This window comes from Vidua chalybeata, chromosome 30 (genome assembly GCF_026979565.1).
Source record: "Vidua chalybeata isolate OUT-0048 chromosome 30, bVidCha1 merged haplotype, whole genome shotgun sequence".
Taxonomy (NCBI): Eukaryota; Metazoa; Chordata; class Aves; order Passeriformes; family Viduidae; genus Vidua; species Vidua chalybeata.
In genome coordinates, this window is record NC_071559.1 from 3,030,439 (window position 1) to 3,058,129 (window position 27,691).

Sequence of the window (27,691 nt, forward strand, 5' to 3'; positions counted from 1 at the left end):
TTCCACCCCCTGGTCATGTCGGGGTCCCTGGGGGCATCGACCTCCCAGAACCAGCCAGGAGGACCCCAAAATGTCCCTGGCCCCGCTGGCCCCGGGACCAGCCCCGAGCTCCGTCCTGTCCTGAGCCGCTCCCAGGGGGACACGGGGGTCGCGGGAGCGGGGGTCCCACTGCGGTAGCCGGGGGTCCCGGTGCAGTGCTCAGGGGTCCCGGTGAGGTGCTCGGGGGTCCCACCCGGGCGTCACGGTGCGGTTCTCGGGGGTCGCGGGCATCCTCGTGCCCGGGCGTCCCGGTGTCGGGAGTTCCTCGGGCGTCGGTGCCCGGGGTGCGGGCGCAGATGCCTGGGAGTGTCAGTGCCCGGGGTCGCGGTGCCCGGGAGTCCCTCGGGTGTCAGTAGACCGGGGGTGTTGATGCCCAGAGGATAACGTGCCCGGGGGTGCCGAAATCGGGGGTCTCGGGGGGCTGCCACGGGTGTCGGCGTCGGGGGATGGCGGTGCCTGGGGCTGTCGTTGTGTGTGGGAGCCCGTACGCGGGGCTCCTGGTGTCGGGGGTCCCGGTGACCGGGAATCCAGGGGGGTGTCAGTGCCCAGGGGTCTCAGTGTCCCGGGTTCCGGGGAGTGACGGTGTTGGCGCGTCTCGGTGTCCGGGGTGTCACCGCCCGGAGGTGTCGGTGCCCGGGAGTTCCGAGCAGCCCGGGTGGTGCCTTGGGTGCCGGTGGCTGTCGGTGTCGGCCGGTGCCCGGGGGGGTCCCGGCTGCCGGGGGGTGTCAGTGCCCGGAGTCCCGGTTGCCGGGGGTGTCAGTGCCCGGGGTCCCGGTTGCCGGGGGGTGTCAGTGCCCGGAGTCCCGGTTGCCGGGGGTGTCAGTGCCCGGGGTCCCGGCTGCCGGGGGGTGTCAGTGCAGGGGGGTCCCGGTTGCCCGGGGGTCCCGGTTGCCGGGGGGTGTCAGTGCCCGGGGTCCCGGTTGCCGGGGGGTCCCGGTTGCCCGGGGGTCCCGGTTGCCAGGGGGTGTCAGTGCCCGGAGTCCCGGTTGCCGGGGGGTCCCGGTTGCCGGGCGGTGCCAGTGCAGGGGGGTCCCGGTTGCCGGGGGGTCCCGGTTGCCGGGGGGTGTCAGTGCCCGGGGTCCCGGTTGCCGGGGGGTCCCGGTTGCCGGGGGGTGCCAGTGCAGGGGGGTCCCGGTTGCCGGGGGTGTCAGTGCCCGGAGTCCCGGTTGCCGGGGGGTGTCAGTGCCCGGGGTCCCGGTTGCCGGGGGGTGTCAGTGCAGGGGGGTCCCGGTTGCCGGGGGGTGTCAGTGCAGGGGGGTCCCGGTTGCCGGGGGCTGTCAGTGCAGGGGGGTCCCGGTTGCCCGGGGGTCCCGGTTGCCGGGGGGTGTCAGTGCAGGGGGGTCCCGGTTGCCGGGGGGTGTCAGTGCAGGGGGGTCCCGGTTGCCGGGGGGTCCCGCGCGGTCCCGAGGGTCCCTTCCCCTCCGGCCCCTCCCACGCAGAACCGTCCGGCTCCAGGCCCCGCCTCCGCCCCAGACCACGCCCCCCGGATTTCCCCCGCCCCCTGACAGGGCGCGACGCTCGTGGTCACGTGACGCCACCATCCGGGTCCTTTGCCTTCTCTGCCTCGTCCCAACATGGCGGCCCCAGGTGAGCGCTGCGCCGCGGGCCCGGGCCCCGCCGGCCCGCGCGGAGCTCCGCGGGCACTGATGGCGGCACCGATGGTGGCCCCGGGGCTGCTCCGAGCATCGCCGCTGCCGGAGAGGGTGCTGGGGGGGAGACGGTGGCGGGAAAACCGGGGGAAGCGGCGGGAAAACCGAAGTCCCCCCCCCCTTCCTCCTCCGCCGCGTCCTCTCAGGGCGGGCACGCGCCCTTGCCCCCCCCTCCCCCCGCCCGCCACGCCGCTTCCCATTGGCGGGGCTGCGCGCGCGGCCTGTGATTGATGTGCGCGCGCGGCCTGTGATTGATGTGCGCGCGCCGGGCCCCCCCCCCACCCCCCCCCCCGTGTCCCATCGGCGGGGGCGCGCGCGCCCGGCCGGTGATTGACGTGCGCGCGCCCGGCCGGTGATTGACGTGCGCGCGCCGGGCGCGGCCCGACGCGTGCGCGCGGGAGGGGGCGACGCGCCCACGTGGCCGCGAACGGGGAGGGGGGGGGGGGGGGCGGAGGGGCCCCGGTACCGGGGGTCTGCGGGAAGAGCTGGGACCAGCCCCCCTCCGTTTGCCCGCAGGGGCTTCACCGGGACCCCCTTCCCGGGCCGGAGGTGCCCTTGAGGCTCCTTGGGGTTAGTAACGGGGGAGGCGGGGCAGGATGTGACCCCTCCCAGCTTCCCCGGGGTCAGTCCCGGCGTGGGGGGGGGGGTACACCAGACTTGCCCCGGTTCCCACCCGGCTCTCCCCTCCGTTGGCGGCCCCGTAGCATCTCCCGGGATCCCCGGCTCTCCTTGGAGCGGGAGGGGGGCCCCGGCACCGGCGTGAGCACAGCGGGGCTGGGAGGTGCCCCCCACCCCAAGGTTCGGTGTTTGCCACCTGGATCCTTCCCTGTCCCAGCTTTCCCTGGGCCTCAGGTGCTTTCCACATTCCCAGCAGTGTCCCGGGCTGGTTTCCTGGGGGAGGTCAGCTTGGTCACCCTGGGGCAGCTCTGAGGGTCTTGGGGCTCCTGGATGCCAGGCTGGGATTCCCGTAGGAGTCCAGGAACGGCCCCGCACTTCCCTGAAATCCACAGTGGGGAGGGAAGGGATGTATTGGGAGAAGATGAAGCCATCCCAGGGGTCTCACACTACCACTCCCTCCCAATTCCCACGGGAAGACGCCAGTGGTGGTTCTCTCCATGCTGGATTTCCATGGAATAACACATTTCCAGGCCATTCTGTGAGCAATCCCACCTCCATCCTTCTTATCCTTGTTAAAGCTCTTCAGTTGATTAATTAATTGTTATTATTTCTCACCAGAGGTATCTGACAGGAAGCTCTGGCCATCCAAAAATTCATGATCTCTCCTTAAAAAAAAAAAAGAAGGGAATGTTTTTCCAAGCCTTTGTCTTTCATGTCCTTGAAACACATCAGTTTTCCTTCCCCTGGGACCACAGTTGACCTCCCAAAAACCTGACTGGGGAAGGAGGGAAATCCACCATTTCTTTGGGGTTCCAAGACCCCCTGGCTCCACCTGGAGGGATTTTTCCTGGAAAATGCAGCTGGTTTTGCCAGGAAAGGTCCCTGATCCAGTGGCAGAGCTGCATGAGAGCGGCAGTTCCTCCCGCAAGGAGGGAAGAGCAGGGGAACTGTGAATCCAAACCCACCTTCCAGGAAACACCCCGGTTTTGTAGGAGGGTCACAGCATGTGCCTGGGTGTGTCCCTGCAGGGGGTGGGATGGAGACAGTTTTTCCAATAACGAATAAAGGGGGCTGGGGGCTGGCTCAGTGGCTCCTGGCCCCTCCCAATAGCTCCTGTCCAATTCTGGTGTCCCATGTCCAAGTCTGGAGCCCCATCCCACCCCTGTGTCTCCTGTCCCTGTCCCAGGTCCTCATGTCCAGCTCCTCATATCCTATCCCAGTGCCCCATGTCCCATCTTGTGTCCCATCCTGTCACTTCCCGTCCCCTCTTGGCTCTTTCTGTGCTGCCTCCTGTCCCATCCCAGTTCCTCCTGTCCTGTCCTGGTGCCCCATATCCGTTGCTGGTTCCTCCTGTCCCACCCTGTGCCCACCCTGATGCCCTCGTGGCCCATCCCAGCACCTCATGTCCACTCTCAGTGCCATATTCCATCCAAATGTCGTGTGTCCCCTCCCAATGCCTTCTGTTCCCTCTCAGTACCTCATGTCGTGTCTCATGTCCCATCCTGTCACTTTGTGCCCCATCCTGGTGCCTTATGTCCCATCCCAGTGACTGGTGTCACATCTTGGTGGCTCCTCTCCCTCTCGACTCCTTGTGTCTCATCCTGACACCTCCTGTCTCCTCTTGACTCCTCCTGTCCCATCCCAGTGGCTGCTGTCCCATCCTGGTGCTTTGTGTTCCATCCCAGCACTTCCTGTCTCATCCTGGTGCCTTGTGTCCCATCCCAGTAGCTCCTGTCCCATCCCAGCTCCTCCCATTCCATCCCAATGTCCCATGTCCCACCTTGTGTCCCATGGTGTCACCTTGTGCTCCATCCCAAGGCCTCATGTCCCATCCTAATGTCTTCTGTCCCATCCCAGTGTCTCGTGTCCTGTATCCTGGTGCCTCGCGTTCCATGTCAGGTCCTCGTGTCCCATCACAGTGTCCCATATCCCATGCCCCATGTCCCATTCCAGTGTCCTGTGTCCCACCCCAGTGTTCCAAGTCCTCTCTACCCCTGCCCTGTTCCTGTCCCTGCTCTCATTCCACCTATTCCCACTTTCCTTCCCTCCCATTCCCCACTCTTTTTCTGACCCATTCCTGCCCATTCCCTCTCTCATTCCTGCCCATCCCCACTCCCATTCCCACCATTTCCACTCTGATTCCATTCTTACTCTTACTCCCTCTCTGTCCTGCCCATTCCCACTCTCATTCCCACCCATTCCCTGTTCAGTTCCCCCCATCCCCACTCCCATTCCCGCTCTGATCCGTGTCTCCGGTTGCTCCCGCAGCGGCAGCAAAGAAGAAGCCAAAGAAGGGGAAGACGCTGACGCTCACGGATTTCCTGGCGGAGGATGGGGGGGGCGGGGGGGGCCCCACCTACATCCCCAAACCCGTGAGCTGGGCCGACGAGACCGACGACCTGGAAGGTGAGCGTGGCATTCCTGGAGCCAGGATTCCCAGCTCTGGAGTTGGCATTCCCAGCCCCCAGAGCAGCATCCCCAGAGTGAGGATGGCATTCCTGGAGTCAGGACGGCATTCCCAGCTCTGGGATTTACATTCCCAGCCTCCAGAGCAGCATTTCTGGATCCAGGATAGCATTCCTAGTCCCCAGAGTGGCATTTCCAGCTCTGGGATTGGCATTCCCAGTCCTAGGAGCAGTATTCCCAGAGCTGGAACAGCATTCTCAATCCCTGGGCACCATTCTGAGCTCTGAGATTGGCATTCCCAGCTTCCAGACTGTCATTCCCAGCTCCTGGTACATAATTCCCACCTTCCAGATTGGAAGGCTCCAGGACTGGCATTCCTAGCTGCCAGTGGCACTCATAACTGGAAAAATCCACTTGCTATTCCTTTTTTGGGGAATAATGAAGCTGGGAGAGCCATGCTAGTTTTTATTAGGGACGAGGCTCAGTGTCACCAGAGCTTCCCACTGAGCCAGGCTGGAATCCAAGCCAGAATGAATCCTGGAAAGCCATCCCATGGGATTGCCTATCCCTGCCTTGGCTGCTCTGGATGGCTTCAGGGCACCTTTTCCATGGATTTACGGGTGCTGCCAGCAGCTGCCTCCGGGTGGCTCTGGATGACTCCGGTTCCTTCCCATCGCCTCCGGTTGCTTTCAGCTGCCTCCATCTGGGTGGGATGTGGGATGATCTGCTGACTCCAGCTGACCTGGCCAGCTCTGCTTGGCCCCGGTCAGCTCCAGCTGGCTCTGGCCAGGCGCACCTGTGCCCACATCCCGGATTTCTCCGCAGTCTCCACCATGTGGCACAGCAATGACGACGACGTTTACCGGGCGCCTCCGATCGACCGCTCCATCCTTCCCACGGCCCCGCGTGCTGCCCGCGAGCCCAACATCGACAGAAGCCGCCTCCCCAAATCCCCTCCGTACACGGCATTCCTGGGAAACCTGCCCTACGACGTCACAGAAGAGTCCATCAAGGATTTCTTCCGAGGGCTCAATGTGAGTGACATTCCGGAGGGCGGGAATGCTGTGGGAACCTGGGGTGCAGTGCTCTCTCCATCGGGCACCTGTATCCGTTGCCACGGGGTGTTTTCCAGGGGTGTGAGTGTCTGTAGGTTGATCCTGAGAGAATCTCTTGATTCCCCAGCCAAGGATCAGCCATTCCTTATCCTCCAGTGGGATTGAGAAGCCTTCAGTGGGGGGTTTCCCTGTGGAATCTGGTGGAGGTTATATTGGGGGTTGGGGCGGGGCAGGGCAGCTGGCTCGCTCCCGGGTGGAAAGAAAACAGCATCAGGAAGCTCATGGATCACATAGAGGTGTTGAAAACCACAAATTGGGAAAAACCAGTTTATTCCCATTTGAACCAATCCTGCTCTTCCCTCTCCAGCTCTGCACTTGACCTTGTCCTTCCTCATTCCTTTTCCTTCTTTCTTGGCATTTGTCATTCTTTAAATATAATTCCATGGATGTGTTGTGGATTCTCTTTTGGTCCAAGCAAGAGCCTAGCTTTGCAAGAGGTTTCCCATCAGGAAATCTATCCCAGGAAAATCTAAGGGATGCTTCGGAGACCCCGTGACCCCCTAAGGTGTCATTTAGGAATGTGGCTCCTGACATTTCCCAGGGCTCAGATCAGGAATGAGCAAGGAGCTCCTACACTTTGGGAGCCATAATCCAGGGAAAGGAGGTCGTGAGCTGCCCTGTGTCCACGTGGGACTTGTGCTGGACACATCCAGGGCTGGTTTTCCACTGGGATGAGTTTTGAGATGGCTCCTGCTTCCATGAGCCTGCAGAGCATACCTGGCCTTCCTATTGTTCCCATTGTTCCCAGTGCAGCTCCCGGAGCTGGAATTCTCTTCTCATTCCCTCAATCCAAAGATGTTGGAAAGCTCTGCAGTGTTTGGGGTGGGACCCCCCTCTTCCTCCTCATGCATGAGGAACCCCCTCAATCCCTCGATATCCATGAGTTGCTCCATCCCAGATCCTGCCATCTTTCCACATTCCCTTTTGGAAGCCAAGATCCTCAGGGGAGCTTCCCTGCCCTCCCTCCGTTCACAGATCAGCGCCGTGCGGCTCCCACGGGAACCCACCAATCCCGAGAGATTGAAAGGTTTCGGATATGCGGAATTCGAGGATATCGATTCCCTGTTCCAGGCCCTCAGCCTCAATGAAGAGGTGAGTCCAATCCCAGCTTCCAAGAGCACATCCCAGGGCCTAAAGGGGCTCCAAGGACCTGGAGAAGGGTTTGGACACAGGCCTGGAGTGACGGGGAAAGGGCAAATGTCTTCCAGCTGGAAGAGGGGAGGGTCAGGTGGGATATGGGGAGGGAATTCCCAGCCCAGCACTCACTTCCCACTGTTGTTCCCAGTCTTTAGGAAACAGAAGGATACGAGTGGATGTGGCGGATCAAGCTCAGGATAAAGGTGAGCGTCCAGCTGAGGACACGGATCAGGCAGGGTAGGGATTCAGGGAGAGTGGCCAAGGGCCCAGCTCTGACCCTGCCCTGTTTCTTTCCTTTCCTTTTAATCTTCATTTCCTTTCCCTCTCCTTGTCCCTGTCTGTGTCCCTGGCTCCCAGCAGACCGGGATGATCGCTGCTTCGGCAGAGACCGGGATCGCTTCCGGGACTCAGAGCGGTTCGAGAGCGACTGGCGCGCGCGCCCGGCTGCTCCCGACACCTTCGATGACTTCCCCCCGCGCCGGAGTGACGATGGATTCGGGGACAGTAAGTGAAGAGAATGGGCCCAGCATTGCAGGCACTCCCTCCTTCCCCTGTGTCCTGGGAACTAGCGTTGTCTCAAGATCTGCTCTGCCTGACATTAGGAGCCACCTGAGCTCATTCCCACCCTGAGCTTGTTCATTCCCATCTGGTCCTCATTCCCAGAGCTCAGTTCCACCTGGAGCTAATGTATTCCCAGAACTCATTCCCCAACCCTGAGCTTGTTCATTCCCCGTTTGGAGCTCATTTGTTCTCAGCTCTCATTCTTACTCCAAGCTCATTCATTCCCAAAACTCTTCATTCCCACCTGAGCTCATTCCCGGTTCGTAGGGATAAATGAGGCCTCCTCCTTTCCCACGTGGAGCAGTACTGGGATTTTCCTCCTTCCTTGTGGAATCTGTGCCTATCCCAGTAAAACCCGATCCCGCTTCCAGGATATCGTGATCGCTACGACGACCGGTATCGGGACGGGCCACGGCGGGACATGGATCGTGGTTTTGGGAGCCGGGATCGCTACGACGACCGCAGCAGGGATTACGACCGAGGTGGGAATTCCCAAGGGTTTTCAGAGGAAGAGAGAGTGGGAGACCCCCCCCAAGGCCAGCAAGTAACTGGGAATCCCCCAAATTCCCAGACTCTTGTCACTGGGAATCTGGGCTACATTATTATCCCCAGTGACTCTCAGGTGATCCATCTCCTTCCCCAGGCTACGATTCCCGAATAGGCAGCGGCCGGAGAGCCTTTGGAAGCGGGTACCGCCGGGACGATGACTACCGTGGCTATGAGGATCGTTATGACCGGCGGGATGACCGGATGGATCGGTGGAATTCCCGGGATGATTACGGCCGGGATGATTTCCGCCGCGAGGACAGAGGTGGGGTGGGACCAGGGCTGTTCCTTTGGGAAAGGTTGGATAGAATGGGAATGATCCCTTGGCAAAGGTGGGATGGGGTTGGAAGGGTCTCTTGAGAAAGATTTATCCCTACAAACTAGGAACGAGCTCAGGATGGTACAGGAATGATCCCCATGAAAAGGTGGGAAGGACAGGGAATGGTCTCTCAGGAAAGGTGGGTTAGGTTGGAAATGTTCCCGTGGAAAAGTGAAAGAGAGTGGGAATGATCCCTCAGGAAGGGTGGGCTGGGGAAGGGGATGATCCCTTGGGAACGATGGGATGGGACAGGGATTATCCTGTCCGTCCCAGCACTATTCCAGGTGGGATCGGTGCCCACCAGGATCTCCCGGCTCGTTCCCAGGTCCCACCCAGAGACCGAAGCTCAACCTGAAGCCCCGGAGCGCTCCCAAGGAAGAGGAAACTTCAGGAGCTCCCGCTGCCCAGTCCAGCCGGGCCGCTTCCATCTTCGGGGGGGCCAAGCCTGTGGATACAGCGGCTCGGGAGCGGGAAGTGGAGGAGCGGCTCCAGAAGGAGCAGGAAAAACTCCAGCGGCAGCTGGAGGACGACAAGAGGATCGACAGGCGACCCCGGGAAAGGTGGGAATGGTCCCTTGGGAAAGAGGGAGTGGGATGGGGATGATCCCTTGGGAAAGGTGGGAAGGGCTGGGAAGTCTCTTGGGAAATGTGGGATGGGTAAGGAATAATCACTTGTTAGTGATAGGATGGGCAAAGAATGATCCCACCCAAAATGTGAGGGGGTAGGGAATGGTCTCTTGGGAAAGGGGGTATTGGCTAGGAATGATCCAGTGGCAAAGGTGGGGATGGGTAGGGAATGACCCCCATGGAGGGGTGGGATAGAATGCAAATTATTCCTCAGGAAATTTGGAGCTGATCCCCAGAGAGAGATGGGAGGAACAAGGAATGGTACCCATGGAAAAGTGGGATGGGTGGGAATGATCCCTTGGGAGTCGTTCGGGTGGGATGGTGTTCATCCTATGGGAAAGGTGGGATGGGGCAGCCCTTTCCCAGTCCCCTGATCCTATTTCCACCCTATCCCAGGCATCCAAGCTGGCGAAGCGAGGAGAACCAGGAGCGATCCCGGACAGGCAGCGAATCCTCCCAGAGCGGCCCCACGGGACCCCCGGGAACGTCCACGGGCTCTGGCCCCACCGGCCGGAGTGAGTCAGGATCCGGGGCGGCCGCAGCGTCCCGGCCCAGGGCGGCCGGCAGCTGCCACACGGATTTGTGTCCCCCTAGCCACACGGAGGAGGGAGAGCGAGAAATCCCTGGAAAATGAGCCCCTAGGAAAAGAGGAGGAACCGCCCTCACCGCCCCCCAAATCCCGGGAGGAGAAGCCAAAGGTGATGCCGGCGCCACCTCCCAAGGAAAATGCCTGGATGAAGCGGAGCAGCCAGAACCCCCCTGGCAATTCCCAGAACTCTGACTTGGAGCAAGCCTCCCCGACCAGGTGGGTGTAGCAGGAAGGAGTTGCCAGGGGGGGCTTTTCCAGCCCAAAGCATTCCATGGGTCCTTGGCTTTCCCTAGTGGAGGACCCCAAGGGCTGGGAGAATGGGACCCTGACATTCCCAGGGATGATCCTGTAGTGCATCCCAACATTTCTGCCACCCATCTCAACCTTTCCAGGGCCCATCCCAACATCCTTGTATCACAGAAATGTTCCTGTGCACCATCCCAGTGTTCCTGTGGCCCATTCCATGGAGTCACTGGCACATCCCAACATTCATGTGGCCCAGGGATGCTCCTGCCACACATCCCGATATTACTGTGCCCCATCCCAGTGTTCTGTGGCACATCCCAGCACTCCAGCCCATGGAGGCTCTTCTGCTCATCCCAACCTTCCTGTGCCCCCTCCCACCATTCTCAGGTGTGTTCCTGGGCTCCATCCCAGCGTTCTTGTGCCCGATCCCAACTTTCCTGTGGCTCAGGGATATTCCAGTGCCCCATCCCATATCCCAACATTCCCGTCCTCATCCCACCATTCCTAGGAATGAGGCCATTCCAGGGACCTTCCTGATGCCCCTCCCCCCTTTTCTCTCTCCCCAGTGGGGGCCCTTCTGGTCCCTCCCCCCCTGGAGATGATGGGGGCCCCCCCAGGACCCCCCAGAGGAGAGGTGAGAATGGGAGGAGGGGATTGGGAAAGCTCAGGGTGGGTTTTGGGGATTTGGGGAAGTCTTGGGAGCACTTGGGTGGCTCAGAAGGTGTTATGGGGGGAGCTTGGGGCTTTAGGGGGGCTCAGGGGGAGGTTTGTATCAGGGGATCTGGGAGGGTTGAGGGATTTTGTGGGCGGTTTTAAAGGGGTTCAGGGGGTTCCAGGGATGTTGAGGCCTTGCTGGGAGGCTCAGGAGGGCTTGGGGGGCTCAGGGGGTTTTGGGGGCTGTGACCCCCCTCACCCTTTCCCCGCAGAGGAAGTGAAGCCGGAGGGAGGTCGGGAGAGCAGCTCCAAGGGCCGGAGCTGCAGTCGTGGCCCCGCAGGAATGGGGGACCCTGAGAGGTGAGGCCCCCCCAGAGCCCCCTCAGGACCCGGGAAACCCCCCCCCCCGGGCACTGGGAATTTCCCCGGGAATTGACCTCTGACCTCTGCTCCTCAGGAGGGACCCCCGGAAGGAGCACGAGCCAAAGAAACTGGAGGAGACCCCCCCCTCCGTAAGGACCCAGGGGGACCCAGAACAGGGGAGGGACCCCCCTCAAATCCCGGGTTTGGGGGGTTTTGGGGAATTTTCACCATAATTGATGACCTATGCCTCCAGTTAACGGGGGAGGCTGTGACTCCTCTTTGGGGTGAGTGAACCCCCAAGGGACTTCAACCCTTCATTTTTTGGGGTATTGTGGGAATTTTCTGCTTCACTGCCCCCCTCCCTCTGCCCACCTTCACAGTTCAGCCTTGAGCAGTCTGAAATCCCTTTTGGGGGTGGGGTGAACCCCTCTTTTTGAGGTGCATGAACTCCTGGGGGTCTTCATGCCCTTCAAATCTTGGTTTTTTGGGGGCTTGGGGAATTTTTTTTTTCAACAGTGAGACCCCTGGCCCTCCCAGCTCAACTACCCCAGCAATTTTGGATTTCTCTGACCCCTTTTGGGGGCTGTGACCCCCTGATTTTGGGATGTGTGAGCCCCTGGGGATCTTTATCCACCTCAAATCCCATTTTTGGGAATTTTTCCTGTTTTTCCCTGCAGTTCAGCCATGCCAGCAAATATGCCGCGCTCTCCATGGATGGGGAGGATGAAGGTGATGATGAAGAAGGAGCTGAGTAAAAACTTCCTCCCCCTCCTCCTCCTCCTCAGCTGCCGTGGGAATCTCTGGAGATTCCCAAAAATCCCAACCTTGATCCAGGCGAGACGGAAATAAAGCCTAAAACTCATCAATTCCCTCAGCTACAGCTTCTTAAATCCCGAAAAGAGCCCCACACGGATCGCATGGGAATCACCCCAAAATCAGCACGGGGGGCGGGAGGGGTAATTCCAATAGTTTTCTCAAAAGAAAAGCAGCCCCCCCTCCGTGTTTTCCATGGAATAAGGGGTGAGGAAGAGCTGGCCTTCATCCTCACTGGAGCCCCTCCAAAACAGGAATAGGGAGGCATCCAATCCCCCCGAAATCCTCCGGGCTCTGGGATCCCCCTCCGCCCCCCGTTTTCCTCACCTCTGGAATGCTGATTTCCCCCTGGGCACCTTCATCATCCTCCTGCTCAGAGATGTCCCCCCAGTTCCCCCACCCTATTTCTGGGATGCAAACCCCACCCTTTACACAGGAAAAGCTGGATTTCCACCCCAGAACCTCAAGATATTCCGAGATTTTGGGATTTGGGGTGGGCTGTAAAAATGTGTAAAAAGAACCTTCCCAGAGGTTTTGGGAGGCCCTGGGGGAGTTTTGGGGTCCCCAGGGGGGTGTTTTGTTTTCTCCAATAAAATGAGCTGAAAAAGATCCAGAAAGGCCCCAAATCCTTCTGCCCTTCTCCTCCCCACCTTGAAGGGGAACAGGGCAGTTCCCAAAGCCCCCCAGGGGGAATTTCCTGTCCCGACATTGGCCTTCCTCTCTCTGGGCTTCCTTCTTGCATCCCCTTTCTTCATTCCATCTTTCCTCCTCCTTCCTCATCCTTCCTTCTTTCTTACTGCCTTTCCTCCTCCTTCATCTTCTTCCTTCCTTCCATCCTCTCTTGCTCTTCCCCCCCTTCCTCTTCCACTTCCTCATTTCTTCCTCCTCCATCATTGCATCTCCTGCTTCCCCTTCCCCTTCCTCTTTCCACTTCATTTTCTTCCTCTTTCCTTCTTTTTCCTTCTCCTTCCCTCTGTCCTTCCTCTCCTTCTTCCTTCCATCTTCTTCCTCCTCATCCCTAATTCTTCATCCTCTTCCTCCTCCTTTTTCATTTTTCCTTCACCTTCCTCCTGATCCTTCCATTCTTCCTCTTCCTCCACCCTCCGCTGATTAACGGTAATTAATTGGGGGCGCGGGCACAGCGCCGAGCCCCGGGATCCCGCCCCCCGCCCTTCCTCTTTCCCGGCTCTTCCCAACCGCTGGAATGCTGGAACCCGCCTCCCCCACCGCTGGAATGCGGGCCCCCCCCGCGGCGGTTCCGGCCCCACAAAGGGGGGTCTGTCCTGGCCGGGGTGAGGGGGGAGGACCCCGAGGGCCGGGAGAAGGGGACCCTGACAGCCCCAACCGGGAGGGGACCTGATCAGGCCCCTCAGTCCCCTCTACGCACCTCAAGACCCTCAAAGCCAAATCCTCTTCCTGCACCCCAAACAGCTCTTCCCCAATTCCCCTCCTGAACCCAAATTCCCTCCCTGCACCCCAAGCCCCCCTGCACAATAACCCACACCCGAAACCAGCCCTGCACCCCAAACCCCTCCTTGCACCCTGATTCCTCCCCTGCAACCCAAAACTTCAATAACCCTCACCCCAACGCCTGCCAAAACCCCCTGTACCCCAATTCCTCCCCTTGAAACGAGCTTCCCCCCCAGGAGTCTCGCAAGGGAGGGGTTTGGGGTCCCTGGACTCCCCTGGGGACCCCATCCCGGGATTGTGTGGGGTCCCTTGAGCCCCTCCAAACCAACATCCCCCGCCCCAAGTTTGGGGCTCGCATGGGATGAGGATCCCCTTTCCCACCGAATCTGGAGGTCTCGTGGTGGGGGCTCAGCCTCCCCCTTCTCCTTGATTTTCGAGGTCCCCATGGGGTGGGTCCAACCCCCCTTTCCCCCCGAGTTTGGGGGTCCCGGGGGGCCGCGGGGGCGGGTTAACGAGGGGGCGGTGAGAGGAGGAGGATGAAGAGGGGGCGGGGGAAGGGCCAGGAAGGTGCCGGGGGGACTTCGGGAGGAATTTTGGGGGATCCTGGAAGTGAGCAAGGGGGAAACTGAGGCAGCGTCAGCAGGGGGCGGTGTCACTCCGTGTGTCCCCCGTGTGTCCCTCTCCTTGTCTCCCCTGTGATCGTCCCGTGTCCGTGTCCCCCCCGTGTCCGCCCCGTGTCCCCCCCGTGTCCGCCCCGTGTGTCTTCTCTGTGCGTCCCCCGTGTCTCCTCCTTGTCTCCCCTATGTCCCTCCCGGCGTCCCCTCCCCGTGGCCACACGTGTCGTTCCCGTGTCGTCCCCCCCATGTCCCCCCCGTGTCCGTGTCCCCCCCCGGCACGGGAAGCGGCTCCGGGCTCGCGGAAACGGCCCCTCCCCGCGCGCCTTCGGCCACGGAGCCGCTCGCGGGACCCGCGGGGAGCCCCGAGACGCCCCCCGGGAGCGCCTGGGACCCCCCGAGGTCCCCGCGGAGCCCCCCCATGAAGCCCCCCGGGGCCGTGGGGACGCTGCTGCGCGCGCTTGGGCGCCGCGATGGCCCCGACACGGTAGGACCGGGGGGAGGTCCCTGCTCGGGGGGGGGTGAAACGGAGCTTTTGGGGGAGTCTCTTTATTCCGCGTAGGGTGGTGACCCCCGTGGGGAAGCGAGGGATGGGTGCGGGGGGAGAAGCGGGGGAACCCCCCCCACCCCCCGTGGCGCCCCTGCGGGGTTCCCCCGCTGTCCGCTCCAGCCGCCCCCTCCCCACGCGTGACGCTGGGGGGAAACTCGAGTCTGACCCTCCTCCCGCCCCCTCGCCGCCCCCCCCCCCATATTTTCCCACGCTCACCCCTCGCCTCCACCTTCCCTTTTCCCCCATTTTCCCCCATTTTTCCCACTTTTTCCCGTTTTTCCCACGCCCCTCCCTCCCCGCCCCACGCCCCCCCCCCCGCTGCCCCCTCCCCCCCCCCACAGACTCGCACGCCCCTCCCCCTCCGTGGGAACGGCGGGGTCGTCCCAGGGGTCGCCATTTCCTGGGCTTGTCCCTGCCCGCTTCCTGCGGGACTCGATGTCCGTGGCTGGAGGCCAGAGGGGCCGGGGGGGACACGGGGGGGACACGCGGGACGACACGAGGTGGGGGACACGGGGAGGAAGACGAGGGGACACTGGAGTACACGGGTGGGACACGAGCGACATGGGGGGGACACGGGGAGGCACGGGAGGGAGTGGGGCTGACACGGGAGCGACGAGGAATCACGGGAGGGACAAGCGGGGGGACACGGGGGACGCGGGGAATGACATGGGGGACACGAGGGGCTCACAGCGGGGGTGGGGGGGAGCACGGAGGTGACGCGGGGACGACATGGGGGGACGGGAGTGGGATCCGAGAGGGGATACAGGAGACACAGGAGAGGACCGGAGGGGGGGGGGGGGGGACACGGGGGAACACTGGCGGTGACAAGAGGGGGACAGGACAGGGACACATGCGGGGACACGTGTGGCGTCATGGAGGGGACACGGGTGACACGGAGGAGACGCGGAGCGGTCAGTGAGAAGTCATGGAGGGAACGTGGGGGGGTGACACGGGTGACAGCGAGTGACACCTGGGGAGGCAGGAGGGGGCCAGAGGAGGACAGGGTGTATACAGGGGGGCGACACGAGGGGACACGGAGGTGACACGATGAGAGCAGGGCGGGACTGGGGGCGGCACACAGGGGGGGTCACCGAGGGGACCCGGGGAGGACACGGGGGTTCACAAAAGAGACACAGGGGGTGACACGAGGGGACACGAGAGGTGACATCGGGGAGGACATGGAGGGGACACAATGGGAGAAGTGACGCGAGAGGTCTTGGCAGTGGCACGGGGAGGACACGGGGGGACATGCGGTGACCCCCCCGTGTCTCCCCAGCCGAGGCCGTCCCCAGCCGCCCCCCACGCGTTCCGCGAGCGGAGCCTGCGCCGGGGGGCGCCCTGTGGGGGCTGCGGGACCCCCTGGGACCCCACGGGCTCGTGTGCAGAGGTGACACCCCCGGGACAGCCCGGGACACGCGGAGGGGCTGGATGGGGGGGGTTACTGGGCACAGTGGGGTTGGGACTGGGAGGTTACTGGGGCCAGTGGAGGTACTGGGCAGTTACTGGGGGCACTGGGAGGGCACTGGGAGGTTACTGGGAGCATTGGGGGGTTACTTGGGGGGTTACTGGAGTCACTGAGTTGGTCACTGGAGGCAGTGAGCGCTTATTGGGAATACTGGGAGGTTGCTGGAGGCAGCGGGAGGGTATGGGGGGCACTGGGGGGCACTGGGGGGCCTGGGGGGACCCTGGGGGGACCCTGGGGGTTCCTGATGTCGCCGTTGTCCCTCCCAGTTTGCAAAGTCGCCGCCCACAAGAGATGTGAGAGCAAGGTACGAGGGGGGGCGGGGGCGTCACCCAAGGGCGGGGGGACCCATTTGGGGCTGGGGTCCCATTTGGGATGATCCCCGTGTCCTCCTCCAGGTGACGTCACCGTGCCAGCCTCTGCCCCCGCCTGAGTTGGTGAGTGGGGGGGGGGCCGCGACCTCCCCAAAGCCGCCGGGCAGGACCCGAGACCCCTCAAATCCCCCTCGAGACCTCCAAACCCCTCGGGCACGACCCCAACTCCTGAAGCACCCCCGGGCAGGACCCCGCGAGCTCCCATCGGGACCCCCAAACTCCCCGGGCAGGATCAGGGACCCCACGGAAGGGGTGAAACCATCCCAAGCCCCCCCCCCCAGCAGGAGACGGGACCCCCCAAACACCCATGTCAGGACCCGGCACCCCCGATATTCTCCCTGGACCATGAACCCCCCCAAATCCCCCTCGGGACCCCAAACCCCCCCCGGGCAGGCCGCCTCCGCGGTGGTCGGGCCCCCCCCAGACCCCGCTGTGCCCCTTCAGAGGCGGAACACGGCCCCGGTGCGGCGCAGCGAGCGCGTGGTGAGACCCCCGAAACCCCCGGAACCCCCAAACCCCCCTCGACTCACTGACCCCCCCCCCCCGTGACCCCTAACCTCCCCCGGGTGTCCCCAACCCCCCTCCCAGGAACCCCCTAAAATCCCCCTCCGGGACTCCCAAAACCCCCCTGATCCTCCCCAGGAGTTGGAGACCCCCCCGACCCCTCCCCCCCCGACACCCCTGACATCCCCACGACTCTGCGGTGTTTTGGGGACCCCTCTGACACCCTCCCCCTGGCCCCCCCTACCCGTCCCTGACCCCTCTTGACCCTCCCCGACCCCCTCCCCGACCCCCCTCATGTTTTGGGCGCCTCCCTGCCCCTCCCGCGGGTGTTACGGGGACACCCCACGTCCCCCCGACCCTCCCTTGACTCCTTCGACCCCTCCCTATTTTGGGGACCCCCCCCCGACCCCCTCCTTTGCCCCCCCCCCTCGCCTTGGCCCCTTCCCCACCCCCGTGTTTGGGGACAGCCCTTAACTCCCCCCCCCCCCACCCCGTTTTGGGTACCCCCCGACCCCCTTTGCCCCCCCCCCCTCGTTTTTGGGGCTCCTCCGGGACCCTCCAGGGCTCCTCGCTCGACAGCGCCCCCCAGCGGAGCACCCTGCCCAGGTACGGCAGTCCGGGGGCGCTGAGGGGGGAATGTGGGGGAGATCCCGAGAGGTTTTGGGGTGCTGGGGGATCCCGGGGAAGGTTGGGGTCTTTAGGGGGGGGGTGGGTGAGGATGCTGAGGGTCAAATTGCCTCCAGCGGGCTCTGGGGGTGCCGCCCCCCCCCCAGTTCTGAGCCGCTCCCCCCTCCCCAGGGCCCCCCGCGCCCCCAGCCCCGAGGCCTCGCCCTTCCCCCAGCTGGACCTGGCCTTCGTCACCGAGCGCATCCTGAGCGTGGCGATCCCGGGGGGCGGCGAGGGGGGGCCCGGGGGGCACCTGCGGCACCTGGCCAAGCTCCTGGGGGCGCGGCACGGCCCCAACTACACGGTGAGGCAACCGGGACGGCAACGGGGGCAACTGGAGCGGGTCTGGGGGGGTGCTGGGGGAGCCACTGGGAGCAATGGGGAGAGGTCGAGGGGGGGTGCGGGGGGCCCCGGGAGCCCTGGGGAGGGGGGACAAGGTGCGAGGGACCCGGCGGTGGCAGGGGGCTGGAATTTCGGGGGTTCCAGGGCTGTGCTGAGGGGTTCTGGGGCACTTGTGGGGTGGTCCTGGTGGGTCCGGGCTCCCCTCGACCCCTCTGTGCCCCTGCAGATCTTCAACCTGTCCGAGAAGCGCCGGGACCTCACGCGCCTGAACCCCAAAGTGAGGGGGGGGCCCGGGACGATCTTGGGGGGGGGGGGTTATGAGGGTCCCCCCGGGGGATTTGGGATGGGTCCCGCGGGGTTGGGAGGGGGTGGGGTGGGGGTCCTGGGGGTTGCGGGAGCCTCGGGGGGGGTGCGGGGGGCTCCTGGGGGGGTCCCTGAGGGGTTGGGAGTGTCTGAGGGGTGCTGGGGATGTCCCGGGGGGTGGGAGCTGGGGGTCTCGGGGGGCACTCTGGGGGTATCGCAGTGGGTTTGGGGTCCCCCCGTGGTGTTTGGAGTGCCGGCCCTGAGGGCCCCCCACAGGTGCTGGATTTCGGGTGGCCGGAGCTGCTCGCCCCCCCCCTGGAGCTGCTCTGCTCCGTCTGCAAAGCGCTCGAGGGGTGTCTGGGGGGGCACCCCCGCAACGTGGCCGTGCTGCTCTGCAAGGTGGGGAGCCCGGGGGGGGGGGGTCAGGGCTCTGAGGGGGGCTGGGGACGGTGGGGAGGCAATCGGGTGGTACTGGGAGGTACTGGGGGTACTGGGGGGCGGGGAGGGGCACTGGGGAGGGCACTGGGGGTTGCTGAGATGCACTGGGGTTATGGGGGGCACTGGGGGGTACTGGGGAGACTCTGGGAGACACTCGGGGGGGGCTCTCGGAGCTACGGGGGGGTACTGGGGAGTTCTGAGAGCCCTCATCCACCCCCCCCCCCCCCCCGCCCTTCCAGGGCAGCAAGGCCCCGGTCGGGGTGGTCGTGGGGGCGTTTCTGCACTACAGCGACGTGTGGGGCAGGTGAGGGGGGCCGGGGGCGTTTGGGGGGTCAAGGGGGGGGGCTTGAAGGGCTTATGGGGACAATTGGGGTGGCTGGTGGGGGTTTACAGGTGGTTATGGAAGGTTGGGGGGTAGAGTGGGGGTCCAAAGGAGGGTTCTCGGGTGCAGGGAGATGGGGGGGTCAGGGGTGTCCTGGGAGGGTTAAAGGGGCCGTGGGGAGGACTGGGGCTACAGAGAAATCCTGCGGGGTTTGGGGGAATCTTTGGGGTCCCGGAGGGGCCGCGGGGGCTTTGGGGGTCCCTCACCCTCCTTTTGCCCCCCCCACCAGCCCCGAGCAGGCGCTGAATGCACTGAGCATGAGGAGGTTCTGCGAGGAGAAACTGGGGGGGGTCCTGCAGCCCTCCCAGCGCAGGTGGGGGGGTTCAGGGGGGCGGGACTGCGTCGGCTTCAGGGGTCCTGGGGGGGTGGGGGAGGTTATGGGGTCAGGGGGGGTCATGGCGGGATTTGGGGTGTTTTGGGGTGATTTTTGGGGTGTTTCTTCAGGTGATTTTTGGGTGCTTTTGGGATGGGTTTTAGTGTTCTAGGGGTAACTTCTGGTGTGGCTTAGGGTGATTTTTGGGATGGTTTTGGGGTGATTCTTAGGGGTGCTTTTGAAGCGGCTTTGAGGTGGTTTTTGGTGTGGTTTCAGTTGGTGTTTGGGGGTGTTTTGAGGGGATTTTTGGCAGAGTTTTGGGGTGATTTTTGGGTTACAGCCTTGCCCCCCCCCCCCCCCAGGTACACAGAGGATTTCGGGGCGCTGCTCTCGGGGCGGCTCCGCCTGAACAGCTCCCCCCAGTTCCTGCACCACGTCCTGCTGCCCCCCCTGCCCGCCTACGACCCCCCTGACGGTCAGTTTGGGGTGGGGGGAGGCACCCGGCAGCCCCCAGGGCTCCCCGTTAATACCCCCGTGTCTCCCCCCTAGGTTGCCGCCCCTTCCTCAAGATCTACCAATCGCTGCAGCTCGTCTACACCTCGGGGGTCTAGTGAGTGACACCCCCCCCCCCCCCCCCAAATCTGACCTTTCCTGCACCTCGGGGGGTCCCGGAGCCCCCAGACTTCACATCCCGCACTGTGCCCATTGAGGGGTCCGGGGCGCCCCCCGAGCTCACGACCCCACCCTCCCCACACCTGACATGCACACCCCGCCCCCCCTTTGGGGGATCCAGGGGCTCCCCCCAGTTTCTCCCAGTGCTCTATGGGTGCTGAGGTTTCAGGGGATACCCCTAACCCTGACACCCCCCGCCCAGGCCTGCTGCCCCAAGCCCTGACCCCCCGAAATGCCCCCCCCCCCTTTTCCCCAGCAGCCCCCCCGCCTCGCAGTCGCTCTGTGTCACGCTGGAACCGGCGCTGCTGCTCAAGGGGGACGTCATGGTGAGGGGGGGGGGGGGGGGGCGCGGGGCGGGGGGATCCCCCCGACCTTTGTGTGCGACCCCGAGTCACCTGTCCGAGCCCCTCCCTCACCCGTGCCCCCCCCCCCCCCCAGGTGCGCTGTTACCACCGGCGGCGGGGGGGGCGCGAGGCGGTTTTTGGGGTTCAGTTCCACACGGGGACCCTGCGCGGGCCCCGCCTGCGGCTGCGCCGGGACGAGCTGGACCTGGCCTGGCAAGGTGGGGGCACGCGGGGTGCCGAGGGCGCGGAGATCCGAGGGAGCTGCGGGACTGCCGGGGTTTGGGGGGCACGGGAGTACAGGGAGAGTCTGGGGGTGCTTAGGGGACTGGGGGGGGGCTTGGGGGGTGCCCGGCGGCGGAACACGGGGGGGATTTGGGGGCACAGATAACGGGAACGCCCTCAGTTTCCCTGTGCCCCCCCCCCCCCCCCCCAGAGGAGAGCACGGAGGGCAGAGCTGGGGGAATTGGGGTGCGCAGGGGGGGGATGAGGGCTGGGAATGGGGCGATTGAGGAGCACGGGGGGGGGGGGGATTTGGGGATGCGGATTGTGGGGACACCCCCGCGCCCCGCCAAACCGCCCGTGCTGACCCCCAGACCAGCGCTTCCCCCGCGATGCCACCGTTGAGTTCATCTTCTCCTCAGGCCCCGAGAGGGTTGAAGGTGGGTTTTGGGGGGGGGGCAGAGACCACCGGGGATACCCCACCGGGCCCCTCTCACCGCCCACCCCTCCTGCCCCCCCTCCCCCAGGCTGGCTCCCCCCACGCGGCCCCCCCGCCACCCCCATCGATTACGGGGTGCGGGACCCCGCGGTGCGGCGCGACTCCTACGAGGGCCACTGGGACAGCCCCGAGGGTAAGCGGGGGTCAGGGGAGAACTGGGGTACGGCGGGGTCCGCGGGGCGTGGGGGGGGGGAAGAGGGACCCCGTGGCCGGGGGTCTGGGGGGCACAGGGGGGACTCAGGGTGCTGGAGGGTGTTGGGGTGACCTGGAGTGTCAGGGGTGGGTGGCTGGGGGTGTTCGGGGCTTTGGGGGAGGCCGGGGGGGTCCTCGCCTGCCAGGGGGTTCCAGAGGGTTCCAGGGGGTTCCAGGGGGTTCCAGGGGGTTCCGGGTGTCCCGTGGGGTTTTTTGGGGGTGCGGGGACGGGGGGGGGGTTTGACCGTCCTTTTCCCACCCAGAGCCCTCCCACACCTGGGGTCCCCTGGATGGCAGCCCCTATGCCCGCGTGCAGAAGAAGGGGGGTCCCTCCCCCCCCGGGGGGAACTCTGACTCCCCGCCCCCACCCGGAGCCCCCCACGGATGCCCCCCACCCCCCACGGCCGCCGAGCGCCGGGAGCTGGAGCAGCTGCTGGGGGGGTTCGGGGTGCGGGGGGGCCGCGAGACCCCTGGCCCGGGGGAGGAGCCCCCCAACACCCCCGAATCCCTTGGGACACCCACAGCCTATGGGACCCCCGAAGCACTCGGGACCCCAGCACCCTACGGGAATCAGTCATCATACAGGACCCCGATATCCCACGGCACCCCCCCGTTCCATGAGACCCCCGGATCCCACGAGATCCCCCCATCCCGTGGGATGCCGATGTCCTATGGGACCCCAATGTCCCATAAGACCCCCCTATCCCATGAGACCCCCCCATTCCATGGGACCCCTGCTCCCCATAGCCCCCCGACATCCTGTGGGACCCTAACGCCCCACGGCTTCCCCACATCCTGTGCAGTCCCCAGATCCCAGGGGTCCCCCACACCCTATGACACCTCAAAACCCTGCGGGACCCATGAGACTCTGACACCCCACGGCCCCCCAGCATCCCAGGGGTCCCCAACTTCCTACGGGACCCTGGTGCCCCATGGCCCCCCAGTATCCCCCGGGACCCCAATATCCCACGGGGTCACAGTGCCCTATGGGACCCCAATATCCCACAGGACTCCAATATCCCGGGGGTCCCCGACATTCCACGGGACCCCGATATCCCAGGACACCCTGGTGCCCAATAGCACCTCAGTATCCCAGGGGACCTTAACATTCCAGGGGTCACTGGTGCCCTGCAGCCCCCCAGCATCCCATGGGACCCCAGCATCCCTGGAGACCCCGACTCCGTATGGCACCCCAACATCCCAGGGTTCCCCATCACCCTATGGGACCCCAAAATCCTATGGGACCCCACCATCTCACAGATCCCCAACACCCCAGAGCCCCCCTCCAGCCCAGAAATCCCCAGCGTCCTACAACCCCCTAATATCCCACGGGACCCCAATAATCCATGAGACCCTGACGCCCTATGGGACTCCCACATCCCAGGAGACCCCAGAGCCCCACAGCCCCCCGACATCCTACAGGCCCCCAAAACCCCACGGCACCCCAGCATCTCCTGAGGTCCCAATCGCCCACATCACCCCAATATCCGAGGGGCTCCCAGCCCCCCACGGGACCCCGATGTCCCATGGCCGCCCCGCATCCCAGAGCCCCCCAGGAGCCCCCTCACTCCACAGCCCCCCAGCATCCCATGGGATCCCAATAGCCCACAGCTCCCCCGCAGCTCACAGCCTCCCAGTATCCCCCAGCCCCCCGAGCCCTTGGGCCCCCCCCAGCCCCTGGGCCCCCCCGTGCCCCCCCCTGTGCCGCCGCGCCAGCCTGGCGTCCCCCCGGGACACCCCAAAACGGGGGGTGCAGCGCTCGCTGTCCGAGGGGTTCCCCCCGTGGGGGGGCTACGGACGCCCAGTGGCAGGGGGGTACCTACTTTTGGGGGGGCTCCCGCCCCTCTGCCCCTGCCAGGACTGCCAAGGCTGGGGGGGCATCTCCCCGCTCCCCACCCGCCCAATTTATGGCGGGCATGGCTGGGGGGGCCCCCCGGCGCCGCTTCTGGAGCCCCCAAATTGCCCCCATTGTGGCCGCCCCGGGCTGGGACTGGAGAGGGCCCCCCCTCCCGGAAAAGGGGGCCATGACCCCCCCGCAGTGGGGGAGCCCCAGGAGCCGACAGGTAAAAATGGGGGGCGCGAAGGGGTTAATGGGAGCGCTGGGAGGTGTTTGGGGTTTGGGGGGGATCTGAAAGGGCTTTGGGGGGGGGTTATGAAAAGGGGCATTAAAGGGACTACGGGGGGCCCTGGGGCGGATCCGTGGGAGGTAAAAGGGTCCAGGGAGGGGGTCTGGAGGGGTCTAGGGGGGATTGAGGGGGGGTCTAAAGGGGCTGGGGGGTCTTCTGGGGAAGGTTCGTGGCCACAGAGTGGCTGGGAGAGGGCACCTGGGAGAGCTGAGGCATAAACAGAGGGAGACGGGGGGATTTGGCGGGGGGGGGGGGGTTAAAGGGGTACCTGGGGGGCCCGGGGGTGTTGGGGAGTGGCGGGGGGCAAAGGAGCCACTGGGGACAGGTCTTTGGAGGCCCCCCCCCAGAGAGTTTTTGGGGGGTCTCCCCTCTTTCTGTGCCCTCCAGAGCGGCGCAGCCCCATTGAGGGGACGTCCTGGCCGGGCCCCCCCCGCGTCCCCCCCGAGTCTCCCCGGGCCCCCTCCCCCGGCAGCGGCACCCCCGGTTCCCCCCCGCCCCCGCAGCCGCCCCTGCCCGAGAAGCGGCATCCCCCGGCTCCGGGGGGGCCCCGGGACCCCTCCTCACCCCAGCGCAGCCCGGGGGGGGCCCAGGGACACCCCCCGGCGGGGGCGGGGCCGGGCGGGACCCCCCCCGGGGGCAGCTTCGTGCAGGACACGACCAAGTTCTGGTACAAACCGGGGCTGTCCCGCGAGGAAGGTACGGGGGGGGGGGGGGCGGGGGCAGGGCGCTGGGACCCCCGGGGTTTGTGGGGGGGGGCATGGGGGGGGTTGGAAGGGAGGGGTTTGGGGAGTCTTGTGGGTTATTAGGGGGTATTGAGGGGCTGGGCAGGGGGCTGAGGGGGAACAGGGGAGCTTGGGGGGTTCTAGGGTGGTCAATGAGGGGGGGTCAGTTTAGGGGGGTCAGTGGTGGCCGCTATGGGGGGCTGGGGGTGTCAGTTCTGGGATCTGTGGGGGAGAACGGGGGGGTCTATGGGGGGAGTCATGGGTGAGGTCTATGGCTGGCTTGGAGGGTTAAATGGGGGGGTCAGTAGGGTCCCCCCCGTGCGACCCCCGCGTGTCTCCCCAGCCGTGACCCTGCTCAAGGCGGCCCCTCCCGGCTCCTTCCTCATCCGCCGCAGCAGCAGCTTCCCGGGGGCGTTCGGGCTCGCGCTTAGGGTGGGGGTCCCGCCCCCCCGCGCCACCCCCAGACTGGGTATGGCCTCCCCCGAGCCCCCCGAACCCCAGAGACCCCCCCCCGGCACGCCCCGAAGCTACCTCCCCCCTAGGGAATATTTGGGGGCCGGGGGGGAGGTCTTGAACTTCTCCCAGGGCTCTGACGCCCTCAACAACCCAGGGACCCCGGAAAATTACCCCAAATTCCGCAAATCCACCCAGAGAAACCCCCCCCCCCCCCGCAGTACTTGGGGGTCGTGGGGGGTTGTCCACGGTGGGGGGCTGCCAGGGGAGGTTGGACACCCCCAACACCCCCTGAACCCTCCCAAATCCCCCCCATGGACACCGCCAAATGCCCCAGAGCAAACACTGGGGCATCGGGGGGGTGCTGTGGGGCAGGGGGGGGCTCTCGGGGGTCTCACTGTGTCTGACCCCCCCCCCCCCCGGCCCCCCAGGGGACCCCCAGGAGCAGCTGGTCCGGCACTTCCTGATCGAGACGGGCCCGCGGGGGGTCAAAATCCGGGGCTGCCCCGAGGAGCCTTACTTCGGTTAGAGGGGCTCGGGGGGAGCATGGAGGGGTCTGGGGGGGGGTCTCTGAGGGTCTGGGGGCGATTGGGGAAGTCAGTGGGAGGGGCTGTGGGGGTCAGTGGGGTCTCAAGGGGAACTCAGGGGTTGCTCGAGGGGGGTCGCGGGGGGCTTGGGGTCCGAGGGAATCTGTGGGGGCTTCGGGCAGTCAGTGGGGAGTTTTGGGGTGCCCTGACTGCTGTTCCCCCCAGGGAGCCTCCCAGCGCTGGTGCTGCAGCACTCCATCACCCCTATCTCACTACCGTGCACCCTCCGCATCCCCCACGCAGGTGGGCACCCCAAAAACTGCGGGGACACCCAAAAACCCTGTGGATACCCCACAACTCTCGCATGACACCCCAAAACCCCAACAGGGACCCCCCCTCAAACTGTGGGTACGCCACCCCAACCCCTTCCTGGGACACACCAAAACCCCCTGGCAGCTCCCAAACCCCCAAAACTCCCCTGGGAAACCCCCAAAACACACGAAGGAACACCTCAAAAATCACGGGGACATCCCAAAACCCCCATGTGGACCTCCCTGAACATCTGCTGGGACACCAGGAAATCACAGGTCGTCCCCCAAAACCACAGGGGCCCCCAAAACCGCGGGAACACTCCCAAACAGTGGGAACCCCCCCCCCCCCGAAAAGCTGACGGGATCCCCCAGAGACTCCCCCGGTCTTCCATATCCCCCCAGAGTCCCCCCAAACTCCCCCAGCCCCTCAGTTTCCCCTGGGATGGTTCCTGGTGGGGCACAGCCTGTGCCTTCCTCCCCAGAGCTGCAGGAGGAGCCCCCGGACCCCCCAGGACCCCCCAATGTCAGCACGGCCGGAGCCCTCCTGAGGCAGGGGGCAGGTGGGGCTGGGCACAGTGGGGGCACTGGGGGGCACCGAGGATGCTGGAGCGGGGGGCACTGGGATGGGTTCCTGGGGCAGTGCAGGCACTGGAATTGGGTCCCTGTGCAGGGGTGGCATCGGGACTGGGACGACTGAGGGGGCAGGTCCTGGTTCTGGGGGGGCTGGGCCCAGTTTTGGGGAGGATGGTTCTGGTTTTGGAGAGGCTGGTCCCAGTTTTGGAGAGGCTGGTCCCGGTTTTGGGGGGGATGGTCCCAGTTTTGGGGAGGTTGGTCCCAGTTTTGGGGAGGTTGGTCCCAGTTTTGGGGAGGTTGGTGCCAGTTTTGGGGAGGTTGGTGCCGGTTTTGGGGACACTGATCCCGGTTCTGGGGACACTGATCCCGGTTTTGGGGACACTGATCCCGGTTTTGGGGACACTGATCCCGGTTTAAGCAGCTCCCTCCGTTGCTCCCCAGCCTGCTCCGTGCTGTTCCTGGGCTCGGTGGGGACCGAGGCCCTGACCGGGCCCCAGGCCGTGGCCAAGGCCGTGGGGTCCCTCCTGGAGGGGGCCCCGAGTGCGGGGGGGTCCCCGCGGCCCCCCCCCAGCCCCGTGCACTTCAAGGTGTCAGTGCAGGGGATCACCCTGACGGACCGGCAGCGCAAGTGAGGGACCTCCGAACCCCCCACGAACCCCCCCCAAACCCCCACCCACCCCACCCGGACCCCTTCAAACTGAGATCCCCTCAAACACCGACCCCCCAAAACTACCGAACCCCCCAAAACCACCGACCTCCCCAAATCCCCCAACCCCCAAAAACCAACACCTCAAACACCCCAAAAGCCCCATCCTGAGCCACCAACCCTACTAAACCCCTAATCCTCCAAACCACTGTTCCCCCAAACCCCGACACCCCCCAGAACCAACCCCGACCTCCGCCACCACCCCTCGGCACCCATCGACCCCGCCCTGCCCCCCCACGGCACCCCCCTCACCCTGTGCCCACCCTGTGCCCCCAGACTCTTTTTCCGCCGGCACTACCCCGTGAGCAGCGTCACCCACTGCGGCACCGACCCCCAGGAGCGCAGGTCAGGGGGGCACGGGGGGGCACGGGGGGGGGCACGGGGGGGGACCCCCAACCTCCCAAACCCTCCCAGACCTCCCAATCCCTCTAACCCCCCCCAGGTGGGCGAACCCCGACGGGACCACGGCCAGGTACGTGGGGAGACCCCCAGAACGGGACCCCCAGGAAGGAGGGGGGGGGGGCACAGATCTGACTCTGGCCTCGCCCCTCCCCCCCCCAGGATTTTCGGGTTCGTGGCAAAGCAGGCGGGGGCCCCAGGGGGGGGCAACGCGTGCCACGTGTTCGCGGAGCTGGACCCCGAGCAGCCAGCAGGGGCCATTGTCACCTTCGTCACCAAAGTCCTGCTGGGGACACGGCACTGAGAGACAGTGGGGACCCCCCCCCCGGCACCCCAAAAACCATCTGGGGTCTCCCAAAGCCTCCTGAGGCGGGGGGGGCTCAGGGGCACCCTCAAAAGCCAGTGGGACACTCCCCACTCTTCACCGAGGTCCTGCTGGGGACACGACACTGAGGGACCCCCAGAACCCCCTGGCACCTCCAAAACCATCGGGGGATACCCCTGGAGTGCCCCGTGCCAAGAGGGGGACAGGTGGACACACACAACCAACCCCCCCACCATAATCACCTTCATCACCACGGTCCTGAACACCCCCAAACCACCCCCAGACCCCCCAACCCTCCCAGACACCCCCGATTCAAGGGAGCACAAGGGGACCCCCATAATCGCCCTTCCCATCATCTTCATCACCAAAGTCCTACTGAGGACCCCCAGACTCCCCCTGAGACCCCCCCAGACCCCTCCAAATACTTCCCAGACCCTCCAGCCGCCCTTGAAGGCCCCCCCAAAACCTCTTACACCCCCCCAACTACCCCTCAAGTGAAGAAGGGGAGGCTGGTAGAAAAAAGGGGGCATAGGGACGGCCCCCTGCAATGTGGGGGTCCTGGAGGAACCCAAATAAATCCACAT

At 64.9% G+C, this 27,691-nt stretch overlaps 2 protein-coding genes across 2 annotated transcripts; both read left to right on the plus strand.

Moving 5' to 3' along the window:
• Positions 1-1,538: 1,538 nt before the first annotated feature.
• EIF4B (eukaryotic translation initiation factor 4B) lies at positions 1,539-11,730 on the plus strand. Its single transcript, XM_053967324.1, has 15 exons — positions 1,539-1,626; positions 4,575-4,712; positions 5,538-5,746; positions 6,803-6,919; positions 7,113-7,167; positions 7,325-7,468; positions 7,897-8,007; positions 8,169-8,336; positions 8,716-8,950; positions 9,413-9,531; positions 9,611-9,821; positions 10,418-10,485; positions 10,778-10,865; positions 10,963-11,017; positions 11,546-11,730. Exons 1-15 carry the CDS (start codon positions 1,614-1,616, stop codon positions 11,621-11,623), a joined length of 1,809 nt encoding a protein of 602 aa, XP_053823299.1. The 5' UTR covers positions 1,539-1,613; the 3' UTR covers positions 11,624-11,730.
• Positions 11,731-13,535: 1,805 nt separating this feature from the next.
• TNS2 (tensin 2) lies at positions 13,536-27,679 on the plus strand. Its single transcript, XM_053967321.1, has 28 exons — positions 13,536-13,613; positions 13,994-14,192; positions 15,532-15,642; positions 15,987-16,024; positions 16,116-16,154; positions 16,536-16,574; positions 17,158-17,201; positions 17,394-17,565; positions 17,830-17,880; positions 18,183-18,305; positions 18,584-18,648; positions 18,956-19,039; positions 19,402-19,514; positions 19,589-19,649; positions 19,968-20,037; positions 20,150-20,273; positions 20,649-20,714; positions 20,802-20,906; positions 21,229-23,028; positions 23,479-23,787; positions 24,157-24,282; positions 24,698-24,790; positions 25,019-25,096; positions 25,587-25,664; positions 26,119-26,305; positions 26,660-26,728; positions 26,826-26,855; positions 26,945-27,679. The coding sequence occupies exons 1-28, from the start codon at positions 13,536-13,538 to the stop codon at positions 27,084-27,086; spliced, it is 4,494 nt and encodes a 1,497-aa protein (XP_053823296.1). The 3' UTR covers positions 27,087-27,679.
• Positions 27,680-27,691: the final 12 nt, after the last annotated feature.

What these genes read in the sequence shown, in the direction of transcription:
- EIF4B (XM_053967324.1), top strand. An exon ending in CGAGACCGACGACCTGGAAG is followed by an intron (nt 4,713 to 5,537) that starts GTGAGCGTGGCA and finishes ATTTCTCCGCAG; the next exon opens with TCTCCACCATGTGGCACAGC. An exon ending in GGAATGGGGGACCCTGAGAG is followed by an intron (nt 10,866 to 10,962) that starts GTGAGGCCCCCC and finishes TCTGCTCCTCAG; the next exon opens with GAGGGACCCCCGGAAGGAGC.
- TNS2 (XM_053967321.1), top strand. Translation starts at nt 13,536, where the DNA reads ATGGGGTGGGTCCAACCCCCCTTTCCCCCCGAGTTTGGGGGTCCCGGG. An exon ending in TGGCCGTGCTGCTCTGCAAG is followed by an intron (nt 18,306 to 18,583) that starts GTGGGGAGCCCG and finishes CCGCCCTTCCAG; the next exon opens with GGCAGCAAGGCCCCGGTCGG. An exon ending in GCTGGACCTGGCCTGGCAAG is followed by an intron (nt 20,274 to 20,648) that starts GTGGGGGCACGC and finishes GCTGACCCCCAG; the next exon opens with ACCAGCGCTTCCCCCGCGAT.